Here is a 23707-nt window from a genome sequence, read left to right on the forward strand (position 1 = left end):
GTTGCTGGAAGGGGGCGTAGAAGGCACCATCCAACCGTCTTAGGGTGGTTTACAGTATAAATATCAAAAAGAACCTAGTAGGCCCACAGGATATTGTGACATTCACTGCACTGTGGCTTTGAAGCATGCACAACAGTGACATTGATCAGATGGCTATATATACTTTAAAGAAGAGGCATAACCCCAAATGAGAGGGGGAGGGGTGTTCTAATGTGCATGGCTAGGGAAGGAGATATAGGGCTAGGACCAAAACCAGAGAGATGGGTAGAATTCTGCTTCTACCCCAGCTGGTGCCTTTATCATCCAGCTGTACCAATCTTCTCCAGTGTTTCTGTTGGGGATCGTCTTTAGCAGTGGCATAGCGTGGGTTGTCAGCACCCGGGGCAAGGCAAGTAATTTGCGCCCCCTAACCCTAACCCCCAGATGTTGCGCCCGGTGCGGCCGGCCCCCCCCTGCACCCCCCATGCTACGCCACTGGTCTTTAGTTCAGGGGAAATGCCTCCAGTTGCTAAATTAACTCCAAGTAGATGGGTTCCCCCCCCAATTAAATATTGCCCTCTCCTGGGGCCACCAAGCAATGTCATAGCTTTCTGCCCTGCTCAGTGGGCAGCTCTGACACATTTCAGCATGTGAGCACAATGTTGATCGGGACACAAAATCCAGTGTACGTAGGCCTGTGAGTAGTGGAATCTGTCTTACAGAGAAAGAACCCCAGGAAACAACCTGCAGTTTGGTCCTACATGTGTCAGATTTCACATGTGTACATCTTTTTCCAATGTTATACCGCCCCTTCATAGGTAGCTGCCAGCTTCGCAGGCATGGCAGCTGCATCGGGGGGGGGGGCAATGAGGAACGGGGTGGGGGGCATGGCTTCACACCTCTCCCCCCAGAGAGGGGAGAAGCTGGGGGTGAGGTTTATCTGAAACATTTCCAGGCTTTTTCCTCCCCACCAGCCCGAAGCATGTAGGTGATGGCGAATGGTTCACAGCGCTGCTGGTTGGGGAATCTGCAGCAAAGCAGCCCGAGCAATCGGATGAAATATTCATGTATTGTGCAAGCGGCTAACCTGATGCTGGGGCGGAAGAGGGGAAAGGGGGGAAAGGAAAGAAGGAAGGAAGGAGGAGGGGAAGTCACTTGCCTCTTCCTGCAAACACAGCTCCCGGTCTGGTTTGCTCACGCTGCTGCTGCTGCTGCCTACCTAGCCTGCTTGTTAATCATGAGCTCAGAGCGTGCCACGGAGCTTTTGCTGCAATACCATTGCTTGGAACGGGGCTGGCCCTGTGTAACCCCATATACCTGCTCTGGATATTTTGCAGTCTGGAGGCTGCCAGCATCGGGTTCATCATCATCATCGACAGACGGCGGGACAAATGGAGCGCAGTAAAGGCGTCCCTCACACGAATAGCAGTAAGTGCCTGGAATCCTTTATTTTCATTGCTGTTTTGCCTCCCGCAGATTGCAACTGCTACCCAGTTGTTTGCTGTTTACCTAGGCTGCGCTCCCTTGGTTGCTCGTGCGGCTGCATCTCCTTCGCTGCCCTACAGATTTCTGCCAACCTTGCATGCTGAGAAGCAGCGGAGAGTGCCAAGGCAGGACAGGCACATCTTGCCCTGTTTTCCTGCTGAATGAGAACGAGATCGTTCCAGCCCTGGGAAGAGAAAAGGGCTTGGCTATTTCTATAGCGTTCTGCTGCATGCAAGCTGCTTTACAGTCCTAATCTCATTAAGTGTAGTGGTCCAGGGGGTCAGGTGAGGGAGCCTCCTAGGTCAAGCCCTAGCTTAGGTGATTTGAGATGGCGGTGGAGCAGGGGCTTATGCAAGCATCTCTCTCTCTCTCTCTCTCTCTCTCTCTCTCTCTCTCTCTCTCTCTCTCTCTCCTCTCTCTCTCTCCCTCTCTCTCTCTCTCTCTCTCTCTCTCTCCTTCTGCTCTCTCTCCCCCACCTTCCCTCACACTTGCACCAGTACCTAGAGAACGGAGCTAAACACACTGGTTTATGAGCTTATTTGAAGGGTTTCGAACCTTGCTTTTCAGCTGAAAAAAGGCTCCCAGAGCAGAACAGCAATAATCAGGCTTTGCACAACACAGGAGGGTCACAGGAGGTCTAGCTCAGGCATCCCCAAACTCTGCCCTCCAGATGTTTTGGGACTACAACTCCCATCATCCCTAGCTCAAAGGACCAGTGGTCAGGGATGATGGGAATTGTAGTCCCGAAACATCTGGAGGGCCGAGTTTGGGGGTGCCTGAGCTAGCTGCATGTATACATAGACAATTCTATTAGTGTGCCGCCTTTCAACAGTTCAAACCATGCTCAAGGGGGCTCACAACATGGAAGGAATACACAATTGCAACATAACAAAAGTAGTGATAAATAAGGCGTGACAGAGGAGACATATGGAGTTCTTGCCCCTCCTCACGTCATTTTCCTAATCGAGAATCGCAGATGGGAAAAGCAGATTAGGAAGGGCAATTTCAATAGGGAAAATTTCATAGAAAGGGAATGGAAAGGGACCCTGAGGAATATGCAGCCGTCACTTAGGAGGATTGAAGCTGCAGCCTTAGCATAATCAGCACCAAGCAATAACCAAGCTCTAACCAATTGAACTATCGAATCAAATTTTATTATTTCGGTCACAGACCAGTTCCAGCCCACATACAATATCAAGGAAGTCATAAAACACGATAGGGATACATTTGAATTTGCAATTAGGTATAACAGGAACAATAGGGACGCGGGTGGCGCTGTGGGTAAAACCTCAGCGCCTAGGACTTGCCAATCTCATGGTCGGCGGTTCGAATCCCCGCAGCGGGGTGAGCTCCCGTCGTTCGGTCCCAGCTCCTGCCCACCTAGCAGTTCAAAAGCACCCCTAAGTGCAAGTAGATAAATAGGTACCGCTTTATAGCGGGAAGGTAAACGGCGTTTCCGTGTGCTGCGCTGGCTCGCCAGAGCAGCTTCGTCACGCTGGCCACGTGACCCAGAAGTGTCTGCGGACAGCGCTGGCTCCCGGCCTCTAGAGTGAGATGAGCGCACAACCCTAGAGTCTGTCAAGACTGGCCCGTACGGGCAGGTGTACCTTTACCTTTATAACAGGAACAATACAAATATTGTTTAGTCGTGTCTGACTCTTCGTGACCCCATGGACCAGAGCACGCCAGGCATTCCTGTCTTCCACTGACTCCCGCAATTTGGTCAGACTCATGATACAGATATAGCAACATAATACAGATATAGCAACAGTTAAAAAATATATAAATTAAAACTTAGTCACTAACATATGACCTAAAATTATCATTCAAGGCCTTAATCATTATGATAGCACAGCTATTGAACTATCCTGTATGTGTCCTGTGGGGATAGGTTCTGTCTTAGGTTCTGGCCCAATACAAATTTGGAGCTCGCTACAGCTTTTTTGTTGCTGTTTAGTTATTCAGTCGTGTCCGACTCTTCGGGCCAGAGCACGCCAGGCACTCCTGTCTTCCACTGCCTCCCGCAGTTTGGTCAGACTCATGTTTGTAGCTTCAAGAACACTGTCCAACCATCTCATCCTCTGTCGTCCCCTTCTCCTTGTACAGCTTTATTAAAGTAAAAGCAAAGAGAGCCATGGGTAGGCATAATGTTGGGCTCCCATGTTGCATTGTCCGTGGGACTCTAGCTGCCTCATTTTCCATTGCATTCTGCTGCGTGTGCAAACCAGACTTCAAGCATTAATGGTACAAGAGCAGAGGCAGAAATACAGAAATACAGCGAGGAGACCAGGGGAGAATTAGTTGTGGGATCCCAGAGCAGGTAATCTTCATAAAAGGGGAGGGGGAGGGAAGGAAGTGGAATAAAAGATCAGGCTAAGTTCAAATTGAAAGCCAGGCAGAATAGCTCTGTCTTACAGGCCCTGCGGAAGGAAGTTAAATTCTGCAGGGCCCTGGTCTTCTGGGACAGAGCATTTCACCAGGTCGGAGCCATCACTGAAAAGGCGCTGGCCCTGGTGGAGGATAATCTGACTTCCTTAGGGCCCGGGACCTCTAAACTATGATTATTCATGGACCTTAAGGTCCTCTGCGGGGCATACCAGGATATATTGGACTATTATTATTTATGTTTGCCGCTATTCAAATTTCTTAATTGTTTTACTCATAAATGTCGCTCAAATTGACTTACGTAACACAGTAGAAATACTAAAGCCTATTACAATAAATGCAATAAATAAAAATGTAAAAAAACAAGCAAGCACATCTATGCAAATAAAAGAGGGCTCTAGCAGATCCTGCGCCACCAAAAGAGGCCACAAAATCTTTTTTAAAAACCTTCAAATTAAGAAATTTGAGAACAGAGAACAGAGAAAAAGGAAGCTTTTTCCTGGTGTGTAAAACTAGAGGGTGCCAGGCAAGCCTCCCTGGGAAAAGCATTCCACAAATGAGGGGCCACCACTGAAAAGGTCCATTCTTCTGTTTCCATCCTCCAGGCCTCCCATGGAAGGGCCTCAAATGATGGTCACAAGCTCTTGGTCAGTTCATATGAGGAGATGCAGTCTTTGAGAGCTATAACACAATCTGGAAAGTGGCTGGGACCATCTAACCAGCCAGAATAGCAGTCTGGTGGCCATCTATACCTGGGGAAATGGTACAGCTATTCCATTCCATGGGGTTCCATCTGAGCTACAGAAAAGCAAACCAAGTGGAAGCTGAACAGAGGAAACATGAGAGGGAGATGTCCTATTAAAAATGAGGGAGCCAAATGTGTCTACTCTAAAGGAAATGCCCAGTGTGGAAGCAGCCTCAATCACTGACATGGATGGAATAAGGGGTAGGGGTGGTTCCTCAACGCCTTATATCTTGGGTCTCACCATTGACAAATCTGCTTTGACAGTTTTTCTGGATGGTTTTCTGGATTTTATATTCTGATACAAGCTGTCCTCTTCTGGACATCTGATTTGGTACAAATGCAGTGGATGGGCAGGCAAGAGCCCTCTTAAAATTCAGCTAAAAATGTGCATCCAGAACGCCATTTGGAAAGATGGTTCTATGCATAACGCTTATGGTTCTGTGTACTATTGATACAAACCGCTCTGGTTTTTTTAAAATGAATAGCAGCACATAAATATATTTGTATACATAATTAAAGACAGGGCAAAAAAGTGAGATATGAATATTTAAATTAATTAGTACATGAAACAATGCTGTAATTAAGACATATATAAACCAATAATTAAATCGGGAATGGGGAAGTTTAGTTTTTCCTATGGGGGTGAGCGGTGGGTGGAGCCAGAACAAAAATAGGAAGTACCATTGGCACTTCTAGTTTAGTATTGTCTACGCACTAACTGGCAGTGGCTCTCCTTGGTTTCAGGCAGAGAGTCTTTCCTACCGGGGCATAGCATGCGGGGGAGGCTACTAGCACGGTGGCCCTTGGTGCATTTTCCTGGGGGGGGGGGTACTGCTCATGCTGCCCTGCCAGCCCTGTGTTGCTTTGCAAGGCTGGCATCAGCCTTGCAAAGTGGCTCAGGGATGGCAGCACTACAGCAGCATCGGTGGCAAGAGCTGGGCTAACGTGGCAGGCTCCATTCAACTTCCACGTTCTGCCTCCCGGGTGCCAGTAAACCATGCTACACCACTGCTTTCCTACTTGGAGAGTCACTGAAGATTGAACCTGGGACATTCTTCATGCAGATAATAATAATAATAATAATAATAATAATAATAATAATAATAATAATAATAATAATAATATATTATTTATACTCTTCCCATCTGGCTGGCTTTCCCCAGCCACTTTGGGCGGCTTCCAACAAAATCTTAAAATACAGTAGTCTATTAAACGTTAAAGCTTCCCTAAACAGGGCTGCCTTCAGATGTCTTCTAAAAGTCTGGTAGTTGTTTTTCTCTTTGACATCTGGTGGGAGGGCATTCCACAGGGTGGGTACCACTACCGAGAAGGCCCTGTGCCTGGTTCCCTGTAACTTGGCTTCTTGCAGCGAGGGAACTGCCAGAAGGCCCTCAGCACTGGACCTCAGTGTCCGGGCAGAACGATGGGGGTGGAGATGCTCCTTCAGGTATACTGGACCGAGGCCATTTAGGGCTTTAAAGGTCAGCACCAACACTTTGAATTGTGCTTGGAAACGTACTGGGATCCAACGTAGGTCTTTCAAGACCGGTGTTATGTGATCTTGGAGGCTGCTCCCAGTCACCAGTCTAGCTGCCGCATTCTGGATTAGTTGTAGATTCCGGGTCACCTTCAAAGGTGCCCCACATAGAGTGCATTGCAGTAGTCCAAGTGAGAGATTACTAGAGCATGCACCACTCTGGCGAGACAGTCTGCTGGCAGGTAGGGTCTCAGCCTGTAGATGCTCTGCCACTGAGCTTACAGCATTGCAAGATTGCATGGCTCTTTTCCTCTCTGTGCTACTCCATCTTTTTGACTCTTGCACACACACCCCAGTATAGGAAGCGACTCCTCGAGGGGTGGTCTGGAGAGCGAGAGTTGGCCTGGGGGTTGATCATGCTGAGAACTGCATAACGCTAGGGCTCCTCCTCCCAGAATTCAATGAATAAAATAATTTCATACGGGGTTGTGATTTTGCCTGGGTTTCCAAAAGGGATTCTATAAAGAGATGCCCCAGAGAGCTCACAGACCTTCCATAGCAAAGTGGCTTCAGATGGATCTTGTCCCCAATTCATGTCCTCCTCGGCAGTTTCTATCCTCTTCACCACCTCACACTTCCATGCCTCTTCCAGGGCGCATTTCCAGGGAACCTGCAGTTGGTCTTCGTCCTGCGGCCGTCCCGTTTCATCCAAAGGGCAATCGCTGACATTGGCATCAAACTGTATCGCGATGACTTTAAAATGAAGGTACCGGTAAGCACTTCTCTTCCTTGCTGTCTTCTGCATCTTCTCTTTCTTAACTGTCAGCAGGATCCCTCTCTCTCCTCCTCTTCCCCCTGGAAATTGCAGCTTTGAGAGCGACATCATCCAGGGAACAGAGACAGGCTCCTGCGACGCTTATGCTTTGATCACGAAGCAAAGGGTTTGGTTGTTTGTTCCTCAGCTGCACTGAGGAGAGGGCTGCAAAGAACCCAGGTGCAGAATGACGTGACAGAATGAGGCAGTATAATTCTGGATTGTAGGAGGTGCTGTAATCTTCTCTTTCATGTCTAGTTTTTCCGCCTATTTTTCAACCTAACACAACTCACAGGTTGTTGTGGTGGCAAAGTGAAGTAGCCTCCATGGATGCCTCTCTGAGTAACTTAGAACAGGGGTGAGAAATGTAATAAACACAGAGTTTTCCTTCACTCCAGGTAAATTATGCAAAGAATGCAATTCATGTATTTCCGATTGTGGCGATCACACAGGGTCCCCGGACGTTTCACCGTCTATTGATCCCTGTGCCACCACTTTATTTCTCGCTGCCACCACCCAGGCCCTACCTGGTACAATACTGAGCCCAGTCAGGGTTAAATTGGAACATAAATTCTGTTTATCTATTGTAGTTTAACAAGCGTGTGGTTTCATAAACGGTATCGGTCAATTACAATCATGGGGTGCCTATCCAGACCTATAACCTCCGCTACCTGCTCTCACTCACTAAACCACCTCTCAGATATTTACTTGTCTTCCTAGCCCCTAACTGTTCCTGACTCAGCTTATTTTGCTACACTAACTCAACCTACCCACAAACTCTATCCCAATTCACTCCCACTCCAACCAACCACCCAACTCCCAACGAACTCCTCTTCGCCCCTCCTAGAGCTGGTTTTATAGTCCCTCTGACTCCACCCCCTGGGTTCTGATTGGGTAACTTGTTTAACTATTTCACCTCCAGCACTCTCATATGTTAACATCACACCGATATGCTTGCTCAGGTTTGATTCTGGACCAAATATTTTAACGTTTGCCAGATTTGGCCATTGTTGCAAGGCATGGTCAGATAGCAAAAGAAGAAGTAGGAGTAAAGGTGGAGGAGGAAAAATGAAGAGGATGAGCAACATGACATGGGGGATGTCAGGCGTGTGGTCAATAGAAAATCACCCAGGCAGCTGCTTACCCTGTGTATATTCAGATGCATACACTGAGCTCCATCAGTTGAATTAAGGAGTTTCGCATGTGTATCAGAGCTTCAAAGATCTGCCCACGAAGTTTAATAACATAATGCTAAATTGACAGAAAATAAAGGGATGCCACAAAACTGGGGTTAATGCACGGTGCTGCTAATGGTCTTTGTTTTGTTGGTGCAGATCATCATGTTAAATTCGGTTTCCGACCTACATGGTTACATCGACAAAAGTCAGCTTACCCGGGAGCTAGGGGGAACCTTGGAATATGGACACAGTCAGTGGATACATCATCGGACTGTAAGTTACACCTGTTTGGTTCCTCCATCTCTGATGGCTAAAAATGTAAATATGCAAATAGTTTTGTAAATGGTAAGGACTTGTTCCGGGTCCCCACACTCCTCATTTTTATTAAAGAAAGTGGTAGGTAAGTGAGTTGTAGCAGGTTATGAAACAAATAGTAACAAACTTGGGTCATCTTTATTGGGCTGACAAAAGTCAGACAATTTGTCTAAAATAAAATAAAATCCAGTTTTTGCTTTCCTTCTCTAAGAAACATATGTCTCTTTAATTGGGGCCATAGCCAACATTTTCAAAAAGTCATCTGCAGATGATTATTATGTTATTGTTAGAAATAACTTATACCAAAAATACAATTTCCATACACACTTTAAATTTGTTTGGAAGGTATTTAAAACTGCTCGATAACTCTTAAATGTCACATTTCATCAAAAATATCCTACAACTGGAAATGATTTTAGCTCTTTAAATGCAACTTTATTAAATTTAGGCAAGATATACATACATACATCATCATTTTATTTGTATTTCACCTTACCATAGTTAAAAGTATGCTCAAGGTGGCTTACAACGTGAAAAAATTACGTAACTACAAACATAACAAAAATTGTCATAAACAATCAATAAAACACGTCAGAAAGTGCACAATCAAGTCAACGATTTCCACATTAAATCAAAATAAGAACTAAAAATAAAGATACAAAAAACAGCAACAAGCCCTCTAAACAATCCCCCAGTTCAAGGGTCTGTTCAGCAGCCTCAGGTTTTGTACGTATTCAGTTGAATTTAGCAAGGTGATTCCTTTATTTATTTGTCACCTGACACTAGTAGGGTATCAAGGCAATATGCCTTAATCTAGGGCAACCTTCCCATTGGATCAAGAGAAAAGGAGATGTCAAGATGCATATATCTTTGATAGAATATTTTGTTCTGTCCTTTGTCATGGCAGCTGAATTTGATCAAAGATTCGTGACCTCTAAAAATAACATCTGAGCACTTTATTTAAGTAATCACGTTTATTTTCAAATTCTTCTGAAAGTACCCTTTTAATTCTGTCTTTACCCTGATGTGCACAAAATAAATTTCAGGGCTAAATTAGGCATGATAGGAGCAGTTCCCTTGGTTTGCTATCTGCTGCATTCAGCTTTAAAGCAGGGGATACTGGGGTCTAATTTTAACACGAAAAGGGTGCATGGATGCAGGGAACTGAACCTCTCCTACCTTCCTTTCCTGCGCTCTGCCGCTTCAGGCAGTTTTCTCCAACACTGTCTCACTTCTGGCACAGGAGCCAGTTCATTTAAGGAATCTCTAAGATGGTCAGATAGGACGCGGGTGGCGCTGTGGGTAAAACCTCAGCGCCTAGGACTTGCCGATCGTATGGTCGGCGGTTCGAATCCCCGCGGCGGGGTGCGCTCCCGTTGCTCGGTCCCAGCGCCTGCCAAGAATTCATTCAACTTGTGTTTATTATTGCATGTTAGCCGCCCTGAGCCCGGCCTTGGCTGGGGAAGGCGGGGTATAAATAAAAATAATTATTAATTATTATTATTATTATTAAAATCCTTCCAGGCCATTGAGAATTTCGCCATGACTGTGAAAACAATAGCGCAGATGTTGCAGACTTTTGGAACGGACTTGGCGGAGACGGAACTTCCCAACGATGTACAGTGTACGGAGGAGCTCCTGTCTTCGCACACAGAGCAGCACAACAAGCTGAAGGTGAGCATGCGCAGAGTTCCAGTGCCGGGAGAAAGGGGGCGTTCAGCGCATAAGGCCTGCCATTTCTGCACACCCCTCCAGTTCATCCTTAGATTTCTGGGATGGAGGTCAGGTCCAAAGGCTGGAGATAGAGATAGGTGAATCAGCTGCATCACTTTTGTGTGTGCTCGTTCCTAAGTCCGTTCTGTCTCATCACCACATTAATCTGCAAATTTAAAAACACACACATGGAAGTTCATATTTAAATAAAGCATTTTCTCACAAAATAAAATTCCTCTCAAAACAGCACATTTCCAGTTACAGGTAGATAGCCGTGTTGGTCTGACGTAGTCGAAACAAAATAAAGAAATAAAAAAATTCCTTCCTTAGAGACCAACTAAGTTTGTTCTTGGTATGAGCTTTCGTGTACATGCACACTTCTTCAGATACACTGAAACAGAAGTCACCAGACCTTTATATATAGTGAGAGGGTGGGGAGGGGTATTACTCAGAAGGGTGGTGGGAATGGGTGATTGGCTGATAGGTGTGGTAAGCCTGTTGACGACTGTTAACGACTGCAATTGGTCTTACAGGAAAAAGCACATTTCCAAATATTCAAGTCTTTCTTTATTGAATTTCTATCCCGTGCTTCCTCCCCAAGAAGCCAAGGGGGCCAAACTGATGCACAATTTAAAAACAAAAACAAGCAAAAAAAATCAGTATAAAAGAAGTAAAACATTATAAAAGCAATTACAATTGAAACACTCCTCCCAGATTGAACCTGGGACCTTTTGTATGTGGTATGTAATTCAGCATTCAGTTCTCCAGTAATCTTTTGCTTTCTTGGATGGCCTCGCAGAAGCTTCTTAAAGTGTTTCCGGATAATTATTGCACCCACTCACTGTTGCTCTTTTTAGCATTGTTAAAAATAATGCAATTAGTCAGTGCCGACACTTCGATCTAAAAACAACTTTTTCCCTTGTAGTGTCCTGTAAGGGAAGGGAGAATGGATGTATAGTCCTTGCATTAGGCTACACCATTGTTTGCCAACCTGGTGCCCTACAAGTACAACTCCCATCACCACATAAAGTCCTGCTGGCAGGGCAGGGCAAGAGTTGGATTGTGACCTAAAATGCATATTATTCATTGACTTAAATGCTCTTGCAAGTTTACTCAAAACACTTACACCAGTGTGAGATGGTAGATTTGCCTGCCTCAGGCATCTCACATGGACCCCTTGATCATATAGTCAGCTTATGGCTATTAATACAGTGTTACAGTCAGTGATGTTTTCTTTTAAGTAGGGAATAATTAGGCTGTCAGACTCAGAACAAAGTATTAATGTCATTAGTAGCTGGACTATGGCCCAGCCCAGGGGACCCAACTGATGCCAGAGAGATGGTGACAGCGGTGGGAACAAGCTGTGATGCACCAGGAAGCGAACCCCGCTTGGCTGCAGCCACCTACTGCCATTCTAATTCAAATCCCTTTCCCCAAAGCGAGGAATGTTGCAGTGAGCTGAGCCAGTCAAATGCTACCTTTGGGGAGATGGGGCCAATGAGGGCACTTTCCAGGTCAGGGAGAGCCAATAGCTGGTTTGGGTGGGTGGATCTTAATAAGGGACACCTAAGGAACATTTTTGAGGGATGCGGGTGGCGCTGTGGGTTAAACCACAGAGCCTAGGACTTGCTGATCAGAAGGTCGGCGGTTCGAATCCCCGTGACGGGGTGAGCTCCCGTTGCTCAGTCCCAGCTCCTGCCAACCTAGCAGTTTGAAAGCACATTAAAATGCAAGTAGATAAATAGGTACCGCTCCGGTGGGAAGGTAAACGGTGTTTACGTGCACTGCTCTGGTGTGCCAGAAGTGGCTTAGTCATGCTGGCCACATGACCTGGAAACTGTACGCCGGCTCCCTCGGCCAATAAAGTGAGATGAGCGCCGCAACCCCAGAGTCGGTCACGACTGGACCTAATGGTCAGGGGTCCCTTTACTTTTACCTTTAAGGAACATTTTGACCTGTGTTCTCAGTGACTTATTAGAAAGGGCAGCAGTCTACAGATCTGGTAGGCCTTAGGTCTAGCCCTAGCAGCTCCTGGTGATATTATGGGATATTCTGATGAAATGAGGACATTTCTTCTTTCCCCCGCCTCTCTCAACAGGATGAGCTGAAACTTGCGGTGAAACAAGGGGCCACGCTGCTGACTTGCATCAGAGAACCCGTCACCCGAAGTGCCACCAGCAAACTGAGCCCAGACGAGCTTGAAAACGTGGCAACCGTGGAAAGGTCGGAGAAGAGCTCAGCTTCTAGCCAGCTTTCTGATTAACCAATTGATTGATCATTATATTTGCATGCTGCCTTCCAAAGATGAAACCGTGCTCAAGGCGGCTTGCAACCATGCAGAAAATTACAAATGGAACATAAGTAGTCATAAACAATAAAAGCATCAAAACGTACACAGCCAAACTGAACCCTTTCCACATAAGTCATAAGATGATAAAATAAAGGTACAAACAATTAATATCAATAACAGCAACAACCCCCTCCTAAACAACCCCCCAGCCCAAGAGTCCGTTCAGCAGCCTCAGCTTTTGTAGCTGGAGTCAGTCCGGGCTCTGGCTTCCTAGGCCAGGTGAAAAAGGCCTGCAAAGCAGGGAGCAAGCCTTCAAGGACTCACAGCCAAGATGGTCTCTGGCATCTTCATTAACCTCAGCTTTTGTAGCTGGAGTCAGTCAGGGCCAGTCAGTCAGGGCTTCACCCTCCCAGGCCAGGTGGGGAAAGGCCTGCAAGGCAGAGAGCAGGTCTTCCAGAATTTCACAGCCAAGATGGTCTCCTTGAGACAGAGTGAATTTGTCTTCAATTTCAGTTTGCACTGTCGACAAGTCTGCATGTGTTGTTTCTTAGAGAACAGAAGAAGAGCCTGCCAGTGTCCTACCTATAGCATCCTGTCCTCACAGTGGCCAAACAGATGCCCGTGGGAAACCAGCAAGAGAAAGGCATGCCGTTTGTAGTTGGCCCTCTAGTTCCGTCATGTCCACACTGCCTGACAGTGTCTCTCCACGGTTTCAGACAAGGGTCTCTCCTATCTAAACTTGCATATTGCTGAAGATTGAACCTGGAAACTTCTGCATGCAAAGCAGATGTCCAACCTCTGAGCTACTGCTGCTCCCTCATCTGGTTCTGCTTGGTCTCATTGCTCTGAATTCGAGGGAAGCATTTGCCTACCCAAATCAAATGCCGTTCTCTAATTGCCTCAACAGGTTGCTAGCTCAGCTGGACGAAACAGAGAGAGCCTTTGATCAGTTCTGGTCCAAACACCACCTAAAACTTGAACAGTGCTTGCAGCTCCGACACTTTGAGCAGGATTTCAGAGAGGTATTTTTGATTTATCCCGCACAGTTTTTAGAATGGCTCTCCCTCGCCCCTTTCCCCCCTCCTAGTGAAATATCTGTTGAGGGTGATAAGCATTAATTAATACCACAATAAGGTATAAAAATGCAGCCTCCTTACAAGTGCTATACATAATGTTCATAACTGAGTTTGGACAGTTCTTTGGAAAGGAAGGTATATTCAGAGTCCCTTGAGCTGAAAGAAATTTTTCCTAAACATTTGCTGTTGGCCCAAGCAGTGGGTTCACCAGTCAGGTTTAGCATACTGTTGTGTGGCGAGTCTTGGTTCCAGTTAATATGTGCCTTGTATGAAATTCACAGACAAAGACACATGGAATCATGGGATTATAGAGCTGGAAGGGACCACAAGTGTCATCTAGTCCAACCCCCTGCAATGCAGGAATCTTTTGCCTAACATGGGGCTCGAACCCATGACCCCATGGGACATATGTCAAACAATTCACATTACATTGTGGAGGCATAATGCATAGGCAGTGACCCAGATTGTTTATCTCTGCCGCAGTCAGCTGTCTCAGCAGCAAGCCTGGATTTACTCTGCATTTGGAGAAATTTGTAAACTGCTTTGAGGTTTTCTAAAATCAAGTGGTATATAAATTTTGTGAAATAAATAAAAATAAATGTAGAGCTCTGCTCTCTCAAATACCTGCCTAGCTGTTAATATTTTGATGTTATGTTTAATGGTGCTGTTTTAGCATACCCAGATGCTATTTTAATAATTTGGAATTCTGTTTTATCACAATTGTGTTCTTTCATTTTTATTTGCTAACTGAGCCCATAACATGGTTCTTTGCGAGACCATATGGTTATTGTACAGGAAAGCCACCTTCCAAGGGTATATACTTTATTTTATTTTATTTTTAGTTATTAAATTTATATACCACCTTTCATCTGAGGATCACAGCGTGATTTACAGTATAAAACACAAAAATACATAACATAATAACAAACAAAACAGTAATACCCCCCCTCCAGTTTAAAAGGTCTTAGATTGTTTAATCAGCCAAAGGCCTGTTTATAAAGGAATGTTTCTGCCTGGCACCTAATGATATGTAATGAAGGCGCCAGGTGAGCCTCCCTGGGGAAAGCATTCCACAAATGGGGAGCCACCACAGAAAAGGCCCCACAGTTGCCACTCCCCAGACCTCATGAAGAAGGGTCTCAGATGATGATTGCACATACCATATGATGATCCTATATACATCCATCCTAAAATGTGGGGTAGAAACGTTTTGTATTGCTTTAAAATGTTTATTTTATACATTACATAGATAGATTTGTGCCATTTGCGGTATGGAAATTGAAGGAACAGGCAAATACATAGTAAACGATTAGCAGAAGAAGTGTCCTATTCCTATGGCCATTTCTAAATGGCCTTGATTATGACCATGTAACAGCCAGGACAGTGGCGTAGCGTGGGGGGTGCAGGGGGGGCCGGCCGCACCGGGCGCAACATCTGGGGGTTAGGGTTAGGGGGCGCAAATCCACGGGTTAGGGGGCGCAAATTACTTGCCTTGCCCCGGGTGCTGACAACCCACGCTACGCCAATGAGCAAGGAAGCTTGTTAATTTGTTCCATCTGTGTTGTTTTTTTGCAAATATTCTTCTATAGGTCAAACTGGCCCTGGACAACCTGATGGAAGTGCAGGCAGGTCTCACAGATATTGGAGACAGTGTCTCCCGCGTGGAGAACATTCTGAAGGAGCGGAAGCAATTAGAAGAGAGAGGACAGGTTTGCCTCCTTTAATTTTGTTTTATAGACCTTATAAAAGCAAAGCAAGCTACAGACCTTATAAGAGCGTATCACGGATATCAGAAACTGTTTGTTTACTTTAGCGTTGTAAAAGTACGGGGCACATTGCAGAGTTTCTCAAGCGAAAAAGAAAAAAAAAGGATAGGCCCCTGGCACAAAGCACTTACAGTCAGAAACTACAGAGGGGAGGTGTGAGAGGAAGAGACAGGGCAGCAAAGGCTGGTGGCGAGGAAATGCAGCTAGACTTACCGCATTTTTCGCTCCATAGGGCGCACCGGACCATAAGGTGCACCTAGTTTTTAGGGGGGGAAATCAAGAAAAAAAATCTTATCCCCCCCCCAGCCCCAAAGAGCAGCGGAGAGGCTTCTGGGGCTGTCAGGGGAAGCCAGGGTTCACTGTCTTGGCTCCAGCCGGGAGGGGCTACGTGCGGCTTTGGCAGAAGCCAAGGCAGTGAGCGGGATCCATCCTGCTCGCTGCCTTGGCTTCCTTTTTAGCCCGAGCTTCCCCCAATCCCAGCCCCCAGAACAGGAGCTTGCGGGGCTGACGGGGGAAGCCCGGGTCTCCCCCCCCCCCAGTCCCAGGGACCACACATTTGCTCCATAAGACGCACAGACATTTCCCCTTAGTTTTTAAGAGGAAAAAAGTGTGTCCTATGGAGCGAAAAATACGGTAGTTGCAGGACCAGCATCGAGAGCTAGAAAAGTTGGGCACCTGTCGAGAGCCTATACGCCAGTAGGGGGAGCACAGACAAAGAGGCCTTCCTCATCATTCATGGAGGAGAGGACTGTTGATGGCTGCTAGCCATGATGGCTTGGCTCTGCCTCCACAGCTGGAGGCAGCAATGCTTCTCTGAATACCAGCTGCTGGAAGCCACAGGAAGCGACGAGAGTGCTCTTGTCCTGTTTTGAGGGTTTCCCACAAGCATCTAGTTGGCCATACTGAGAACAGGGTGCAAGACTAGATGTGCCCCTGGCCCTTCTTCTGTTATCATTGAGAGTTGCTCGCCTGGAGGTGGTTGGAGGATGGATGGTGGCTAACAGTCCTGTCTTTGGGGGACAGGAGGTGGGCAGGTGTGGAGGACGCCCTGGTCCTGAATAGGGTAGCTGTGCCCCTGAAGAACCAGGTGCGCAGCCTGGGAGTCATTTTGGACTGACAATTTTCCATGGAGGTGCAGGTCAATTCTGTGTCCAGGGCAGCTGTCTACCAGCTCCATCTGGTACGCAGGCTAAGACCCTACCTGCCTGCAGACTGTCTCGCCAGAGTGGTTATCTCCCACTTGGACTACTGCCTTTGTGTCCACTTCACCTGAACCTTATATCATAATATCTTAAACCTTTAAAAATGCTTTTCATGTTACATTTTTCTTTTCACAGGAGCCATTGGAAAAAGCCCAGTCCTTAGCGCTCCATGGAGACCAGCTGATCCAAAACAACCATTATGCAATTGACTCCATTAGACCAAAGTGTGTTGAACTCAGGCGCATCTGCGATGATTTTGCCAACGAGACCAAGAAAAAATATGATATTTTAGGGAAGTCGCTGGAATTGCACAAACAATTAGATAAGGTAAGAAGTGTGGAACTAGCAGACACAAGGGCAGGGAATGTTGATTTTTCATAGTATTTAACTGAAGATGAACAGATTAACCTGACGGCAGCATGGAACAGGCAAGTGATGCACACCAAAGAGGCAGCCACACAAACAGGAAACACAAACCCACTATGGGAAACCAGCGTGTTTCACGACTTTCCTGGGAGAGAACCATTTCTTTGTGAAATCAGTGGCTTCCTGTTGAAGGCTTCTCTGTACTTTAGCATTCTGGCTGGGAGTTTTTGAAATATGGAATGCAGGCGTCATATTATGCAGGTGTACTTTGAGTGGGGGAAAGGATTGGTGCCTGTGGCGTTTGCCCTCCTAGGTGTGTGACATCATACTGGGTTCATAGGGAAAGGGTTAACTAATTGTAAAATGATTAACCAATGGGAACCTGGGGGCAGTTAACTGTGTATAAGGTTTAAGCACAGAGGGGTTTTTTTTGGGGGGGGGGAGTTATAGTTAGGGTGGAGAAGACAGATAAGGCTGTGGGTTGGGCTAGTCTGGTGTGAGAGAATTTGTTAAGAGGAGTCAGTCAAACAGTTGAGATAATCAGTCAGAAGGTATTAGGAAGGTATAGGCCGGTAAAGAAAAAGTACTGACAGGAATATTATCGGAGAAACCATAAACTTGTTAATGTTTGTAAAATAAACTTGGGGGTTTTTTTGTTCACTTTTAACAACTGCCTGGACTCAGTGTTTTACCAGAGAGTAACTGGTTGGTGGCAGCGGGGAAGCGAGCACAGTGGTGGCACAGGGATCAATAGACCGTTAAACGTCTGGGGACCCTGTGTGATCGCCACAGTGCCCATCGCCTATCATACCCATTGCACTTCTCAATGAAGCCTCAGGCCACCAAGCATTTTGTTTCCATGCCTACCTACCCCCCTCCACCATTATTATGGGATACTTCTTCTCAGTGCTCTTTTTCTAGAAAAAGAGGTGGCGGAACTCACCTTGAACGCCTCTCTTGTTCTCTTATAATGGGAATGGCGCCCATCTGAGTGGTGCCAGAACTGAGTTCTGGTGATCTCCAGCTGAAAAAAAAAGCCTTGCGTGTACTCTTAAATTTTTTTATACCAAGAGTCACTGGTTGTGTACACACCGTACATTTAAAGCAATCCCTTCCCCCCAAAAAAGAATCCAGGGAATTGTAATTTGTTAAGGGTGCTGGGAATTGTAGCTCTGAGTAAACTACAGTTCCCATGAGTCTTTGGGGAGCAGTGCTTTAGATGTATGGTTTGTATGCAGCCATTGTGTAGAACCAGTGAGTTGGCCCAACATGTAGGTCCTTCTGAGGAATAATGTGTGGAATCTGCAACACAGCAATGGTGTCGGATTGCCTCCCTGCTGCTCATGTGGGGTAGCCAAAGAGGACAAAGCTCCTGCACATTTAGTAGTTGCATTGAAGGTATGCACTTATTAAAGGTACAAGAGCTCTCTCCCCTTTTTTCACTGGGCTGCTCTTTGCCCAGACTAGAAAGACTGAAGACTCCTTAACATTAGACGTTTTTAACAGCACACTTTTTCCTCCTTTCAAGGCAAGCCAATGGTGTGAAGCTGGGATCTACCTCTTAGCTTCCCAAGCTGTAGACAAGTGTCAGTCGCAAGAGGGAGCTGAAACGGCACTTTGTGACATCGAGAGATTCCTGGAAACTGCCAAGGACCACCAGCTGTTGACAGCAAAGGAGTTCTACAATCAGTTTGATACGATTCTGACGCCAGAGATCAAGGTAAGGGCACTGGAAGAGCCTGGCTGCTGGATCAGACCAAAGGCCTTTCTGCTTAGGCCAGTATTCTGTTTCCCAGAGTGGCCAGCTAGATGCCTCTGGGAAGCCTGCAAGATGGACGTGAGGGCAACAGCACTTTCCCCCCTTGTGATTCTGGCATTCAGAGTCATAGGCTGCCTCCGGCCTGCCAGTATTTTGCAAGAGGGATTCAAGCACATTCCGGAAATTTAGGTTTCCCCCATTAAAGTGGGTTAAAGCTCTCTGGTGCAAGAAAGTCGGAATAGCGAGGGACTGCAGGGGTTCCAGTGTTTATCCAGGTTTGGTTTTCTTGGAGTAAAGGTCAATGTAGACTAAGGAGTCTTTAGGATTATTTACAAACCTGTGCAACCTGAGCATATGATGGAGGGGTTCACAGTCTAAACACCTCAACAGATCCTTCTTCCCCACTTGCTTTCCAGGGGAGCTGCAAGTCTAGCAAAGAGCAGACCAATAACTATCCATCTCTCACACACAACTCCCACATGCCCAATTCCCCTTGGCATATTGTTCTGCGTCCTAGAAGAGGTGAGAAAAGGCTCATCCATTTGTGTATATAGCCACAGAGCAGACTGTCTGTGCATATGGTAAACAGTAGTTCTTAACTGGCCAGCCAAAGCCATCAGTTTCACAGAGGAACTGGTTTGGTTGCTTTTGTCTTACAGTTTCAAAGCAGGCCTGGAAGGGGTTCAGGGTGTCATCCAGATTGACACACACACACCCTCCCCCAAACCCATAACAATACTCTGCACCTGTCTTCTTCCACCAGAGCAATGCCCAAAGAGTTCTACAAAAGCTGGAAGATGTGCAAGAAATGTTTGACAAGAGGCAAGTGAGCCTGAAGAAGCTGGCAGCCAAGCAGACCCGCCCAGTGCAGCCCGTTGCCCCACATCCCGAGTCGTCACCAAAGCGAGCGTCACCCAAAAGCATTCGGCCAGCCACATTAGGTAAGGCACTGGAAAGATTTAGCCAGGGCTCCCCTCTTAGCATGGCACGACAAAGGGTGGGAAAGAGCCCTGTTGGAAAAAGTTACCTGTGAATTAAGAGTTGCAAGAGAACCAAACAAAAGAAACCAATTCTTTGGAAGATGGTGTGGTTTTATTGAGTATGTAAAGGATGACTCGCACCATTTGAACCCGCACCCAGCGTTCAGAAGTCTGTGGTTGGTTTGATGAAATACATATGATGATCCTCCCTCTCCCTACACGCTGTCTCTCTATACCAGGGGTCTGCAACCCGCGGCTCCGGAGCCGCATGTGGCTCTTTTACACCTTTGCCGCGGCTCCGGGGCGGATACTAGCGAGGGGAGGAGGCGCATTGTGCGCCCCGACACTCCCCACTGTGGCGGGCACTGTACTGGCTGTGACGTTGCATGGGGGCAGTGTGTGCGTTAGTCACACACCGTCCCGATGTCACCTTCCCACGCCTGTAAGGGGCATGTACACTGGTCACTGCATTGAAAGGGGGCATGTACACTGGTCACTGTTTTGAAGGGGAGTGAAGAACACACACACACACGAAAAGGTAACTTGTTAATTTAACGTTTATTTCTATGAGAAGGAGTAATTCTGAGGGGTCAAACAAAGAAATAAGAAAAAGGGACAAAAAAGTTATTTTTAGAATGACGAGTTTTGTGGCTCCCAGTTTTTTTTTCTTCGGAAACAGGTCCAAGTGACTCTTTTTGTCTTAAAGGTTGCAGACCCCTGCTCTATACCAATGTGTAAACTCAAAACATGACTTTCCATTTTCTGTTTGTTAAGTAATGTTTAAATATGTGCCGAACAGTCCCTTTCCCCCGCTCCAATCCTGACCACTCCTTTGTTTATTGCTTATTTTTGTACTGCACATTTTTTAAACAAAATGCCTGATTAAGATTTGTACGATTATCCCAAATCTTTGCATTTTCTTAAAACCAATAAAAAATGCTTTTAATAATGTTAATAATAACAATAGACATTAGGTATGGCACAGAATGGGATGTTAAGTGAGCCTTCTGTCCAAGGCTTGAAAGACATGCCTGCTGGCATTTATAACTGATTGATTCCGCCTTTCTCCCGAGTATAGGACCCAAGGCGGCTCGCAGCATAAATTAAAATGGACAGAGCCAAAGTACACATTACAAATTTATATTTGTTGTATGTACTTTGGCTCTGTCCACTTTAATTTATGCTGCGAGCCGTCTTGGGTCCCTACACTCGGGAGAAAGGCAGAATCAATCAAGCCATTTAAAATCATAAGGGGAGGAAAAGTATAGCACCCACCCTCAGGAAACCCTACCAGAACAGCCAGTTAGTGGCCAAAGACCTGTTGGAACAAAGAAGTATTTGCCTGCTGGGGAAAGGATTGTAAAGGAGGAGCTGGCATAACCTGCAGCAACCTTGTTGATGGAGTGTGAGTCTAGATAGAATGGATCCATGCACCGATATGCTGAGGCCATCTTCTGCGCACCCAGTTTGCCCTTCGGCTACATTTACGATGCATGTGGAAGCAATGTCACAACTCCTTTAGCACGCCACAAACACCGCGCCTGTGTGCTCAAGTGCATATCCACAGATTTGTGTAGTTCAGCTGCACCAATCAGCTCCCGGAAGCTGACATAGCAGCTTCGTTTTGAAGGGAAACGCAGCTGGAGTCCGTCCAGTCCTTCTAAGCATAATAAAACCCGAAGCGAGTCATATCCCATGTCCAAATATCCGGCTGCCTGTTGGATCCATCATGGCATCCCACATTGTTGGTGGTGTGCGAAAAGGAAAGAAAATCGCTTAATGAAAAGCGTCTGGAGCAAAGATGAAAGTAGAGCGAGCCAGGGGGAGATTAGCTGACTCAGGAAATGCTACAGATGTGAATTCCATCGCTGTCTCTTGGGGAAGCCACTAGCTTCTTACAACCTTGAATGTTTATTTTAAAAATAGAAGTGAGGGAAAGACCTTCTCTTTCTTTTTTGGCTCCCTCTGTATAGGGAAGTTGTAACATATGTCAAAGTTAGGACGGGAGATTGAAACCCTGATCACCAAGGTTTCCTCTTACTCAGGGATGCTTTTATAGTATTAGTGGCCTCACTGGAGATTCCTCTCAAAATCAATAAAAAGAACAAAGCCCCTATCATTCCTGCCTCCAGGAATAGCTGAATTAGCTATTACAGTATAGTTTGTTTATATACTACTTTTTAGCCCAGAGGTTCCCAAAGGGTTGAACAGCATTAATATGTATTTGCCAAAATAAATATACAATAAAAGTACAATATATAAAATACGTCAATCAAAATAATATAAGACAGTGGCTGCATTTTCTGTGGTCAACATCATGAATGGCATTATTATGCTAAGTGCCTAACAGAATACAGTCTATACAGCTGCAGTGTTGTGAGTTTTGGTGGAGTTGTCAGGCACTGGCAGAATAATGTGAATGTTCCTTATTGGCTGTGAATGATCTCTAATACACTGGAAATCGAACTCCCCTTTCCTGTCTAAGCAGTAAAAACAGAGATTCACTGAGCCCTCAGAACATGGTTAGTGCCCTGGGATTGGCCCGGTTCAAAGCACTACTGCTCAAACCTTATTTCCATAAACCTTATAACAAATGTTTACAAGAAGTTGGTATGATCATTGCCTCATTGCAGGCTAATGCTGAGAGAAAGAGCAGCTTTCCTACGGCCATGCAATGAGCTCAGTGAGATATGAACCCATAGAGATTTGGGGGTCTGGTTCTTGGCCACACGACACCATCACTTTCCATTAAGCTGTGCAGATCTGCCAGTCTCATTAAGAGTCCTCATCCTATTGTTGCCTATTCCCGGCAGCAAGTTCTGGGGTTCTCATATGCATCTTAGTTGGCCCCCGTTGAGAACTGAGAGCTGCACTTAGATGGACCTTTGGCCTGACCCACTAGGCTTCTCTTATGATCTCAACTTCTGCAAACTTGGAGATTCGCTATGCTGGCCTTCTTCAACCTGGTGCCCTTCAGATGCTTTGGCTAACGAGTCCCATCACCCCCAGCCAGCATTGGAAGGTACCAGGTTGGTGGTGAAGGCTGCTTATGCAATCATGCTTATCCACCTGGTAATCAGCTAGCAAATGTTACAGCTACCCAATCTCCGACCTAAGAAGTGCAACACCATGTCCACATGATGGTCAGTGGCTACCTTTCCAACAAGATTTACCATATTTTTCGCTCTATAGGACGCACCGGACAATAGGAGGCACCTTGTTTTAGAGGGGGGAGAACAAGAAGAAAAAAATCTCCCCCCTCTGCCCAGCACCCCTTCAGCGAAGCAGCAGGAGGCGCTGCACAGAGAGGGGGAGAATTTTCCCCTCGTTTTCCCCCTCTAAAACAAGGTGCCGTTCAAGGTGCGTTCAGCCGCCTTCAGGCTGCTACCTTGGAAGCCTGGAGAGCGAGAGGAGTCGGTGTGCACTGACCCCTCTCGCTCTCCAGGCTTCAGGTTCCTTTCAACCTGCTCTTTGGGGCTGGCGGGGGGGAAGCCCACCACCAGCCCCAAAGAGCAGGTCGGGGAGCAGCGGAAAGGCGCGCAGCGGAGAGGCTCCTGCTATAGCCGTGCGTCACCTTTCCAGCCGGGAGAGGGTCGCGGGGCTATGGCTTCTTCGCTCCATAGGACGCACACACATTTCCCCTTCATTTTTGAAGGGGGAAAAGTGCGTCCTATAGAGTGAAAAATACGGTAGTCTGCAGCCCTATTCAGGGTTTTTTGTTGTTGTATTTAATGTATCAACCTGTGAAGGTAGTCCATCTAGGAGGAAAACTCTGACCCTAAGTTCCCACTGCCTTTTGTGGCATTTTGTGAAAGGAAATTTCATTAGTGCAAGCAGTTTCTGAGCTCTGGGCGCAGTAGTGCACCTAAGATTTCAGATTAAAACTGCAGAGTGGAAGGAAAGGAGGACTTTTTTTCTGCCTCCCCACTTCTGGCTACTCTCTGAAGACTGAAGAAAAGACCCTCTTAAGAATATTAGGGGGTGGGCAGGAAAAGGACTAGACCATGTGAAAAATGAACTTAATATTTTAGCTGCAGTTCATTTGTTTTCAGCTTTGTATTCTTGTTATAAAAAAGCGTGCCTAGGCATTCCATTGTTGCGCCCATAGCGTAGGTTTAAGCTGTCATTTAGCTCCTAGCTTTCATATCTCAGTTTCTAACACTGCTTGTGGGATAAC

The 23707-nt window shown here is 46.3% G+C and overlaps 1 protein-coding gene across 8 annotated transcripts in view; it reads left to right on the forward strand.

Moving 5' to 3' along the window:
• Positions 1-23707, forward strand: part of MCF2L2 (MCF.2 cell line derived transforming sequence-like 2) — a 235307-nt gene that overhangs the window by 62850 nt on the left and 148750 nt on the right. For 7 of the 8 annotated variants that reach the window (XM_081189996.1, XM_081190002.1, XM_081190003.1 and 4 more), the window contains 10 exons: positions 1317-1407; positions 6724-6843; positions 8220-8336; positions 9903-10052; positions 12190-12314; positions 13289-13403; positions 15047-15166; positions 16561-16752; positions 18320-18511; positions 19314-19491. In XM_081189996.1, coding sequence (XP_081046122.1) covers positions 1317-1407; positions 6724-6843; positions 8220-8336; positions 9903-10052; positions 12190-12314; positions 13289-13403; positions 15047-15166; positions 16561-16752; positions 18320-18511; positions 19314-19491 — 1400 coding nt within the window. The remainder of the gene's footprint in view (positions 1-1316; positions 1408-6723; positions 6844-8219; positions 8337-9902; positions 10053-12189; positions 12315-13288; positions 13404-15046; positions 15167-16560; positions 16753-18319; positions 18512-19313; positions 19492-23707) is intronic. The other variant, XM_081189997.1, reaches the window with a different exon arrangement.

The sequence above is a fragment of the Podarcis bocagei genome (assembly GCF_964188305.1).
Source record: "Podarcis bocagei genome assembly, chromosome: 4".
Classification (NCBI taxonomy): domain Eukaryota; kingdom Metazoa; phylum Chordata; class Lepidosauria; order Squamata; family Lacertidae; genus Podarcis; species Podarcis bocagei.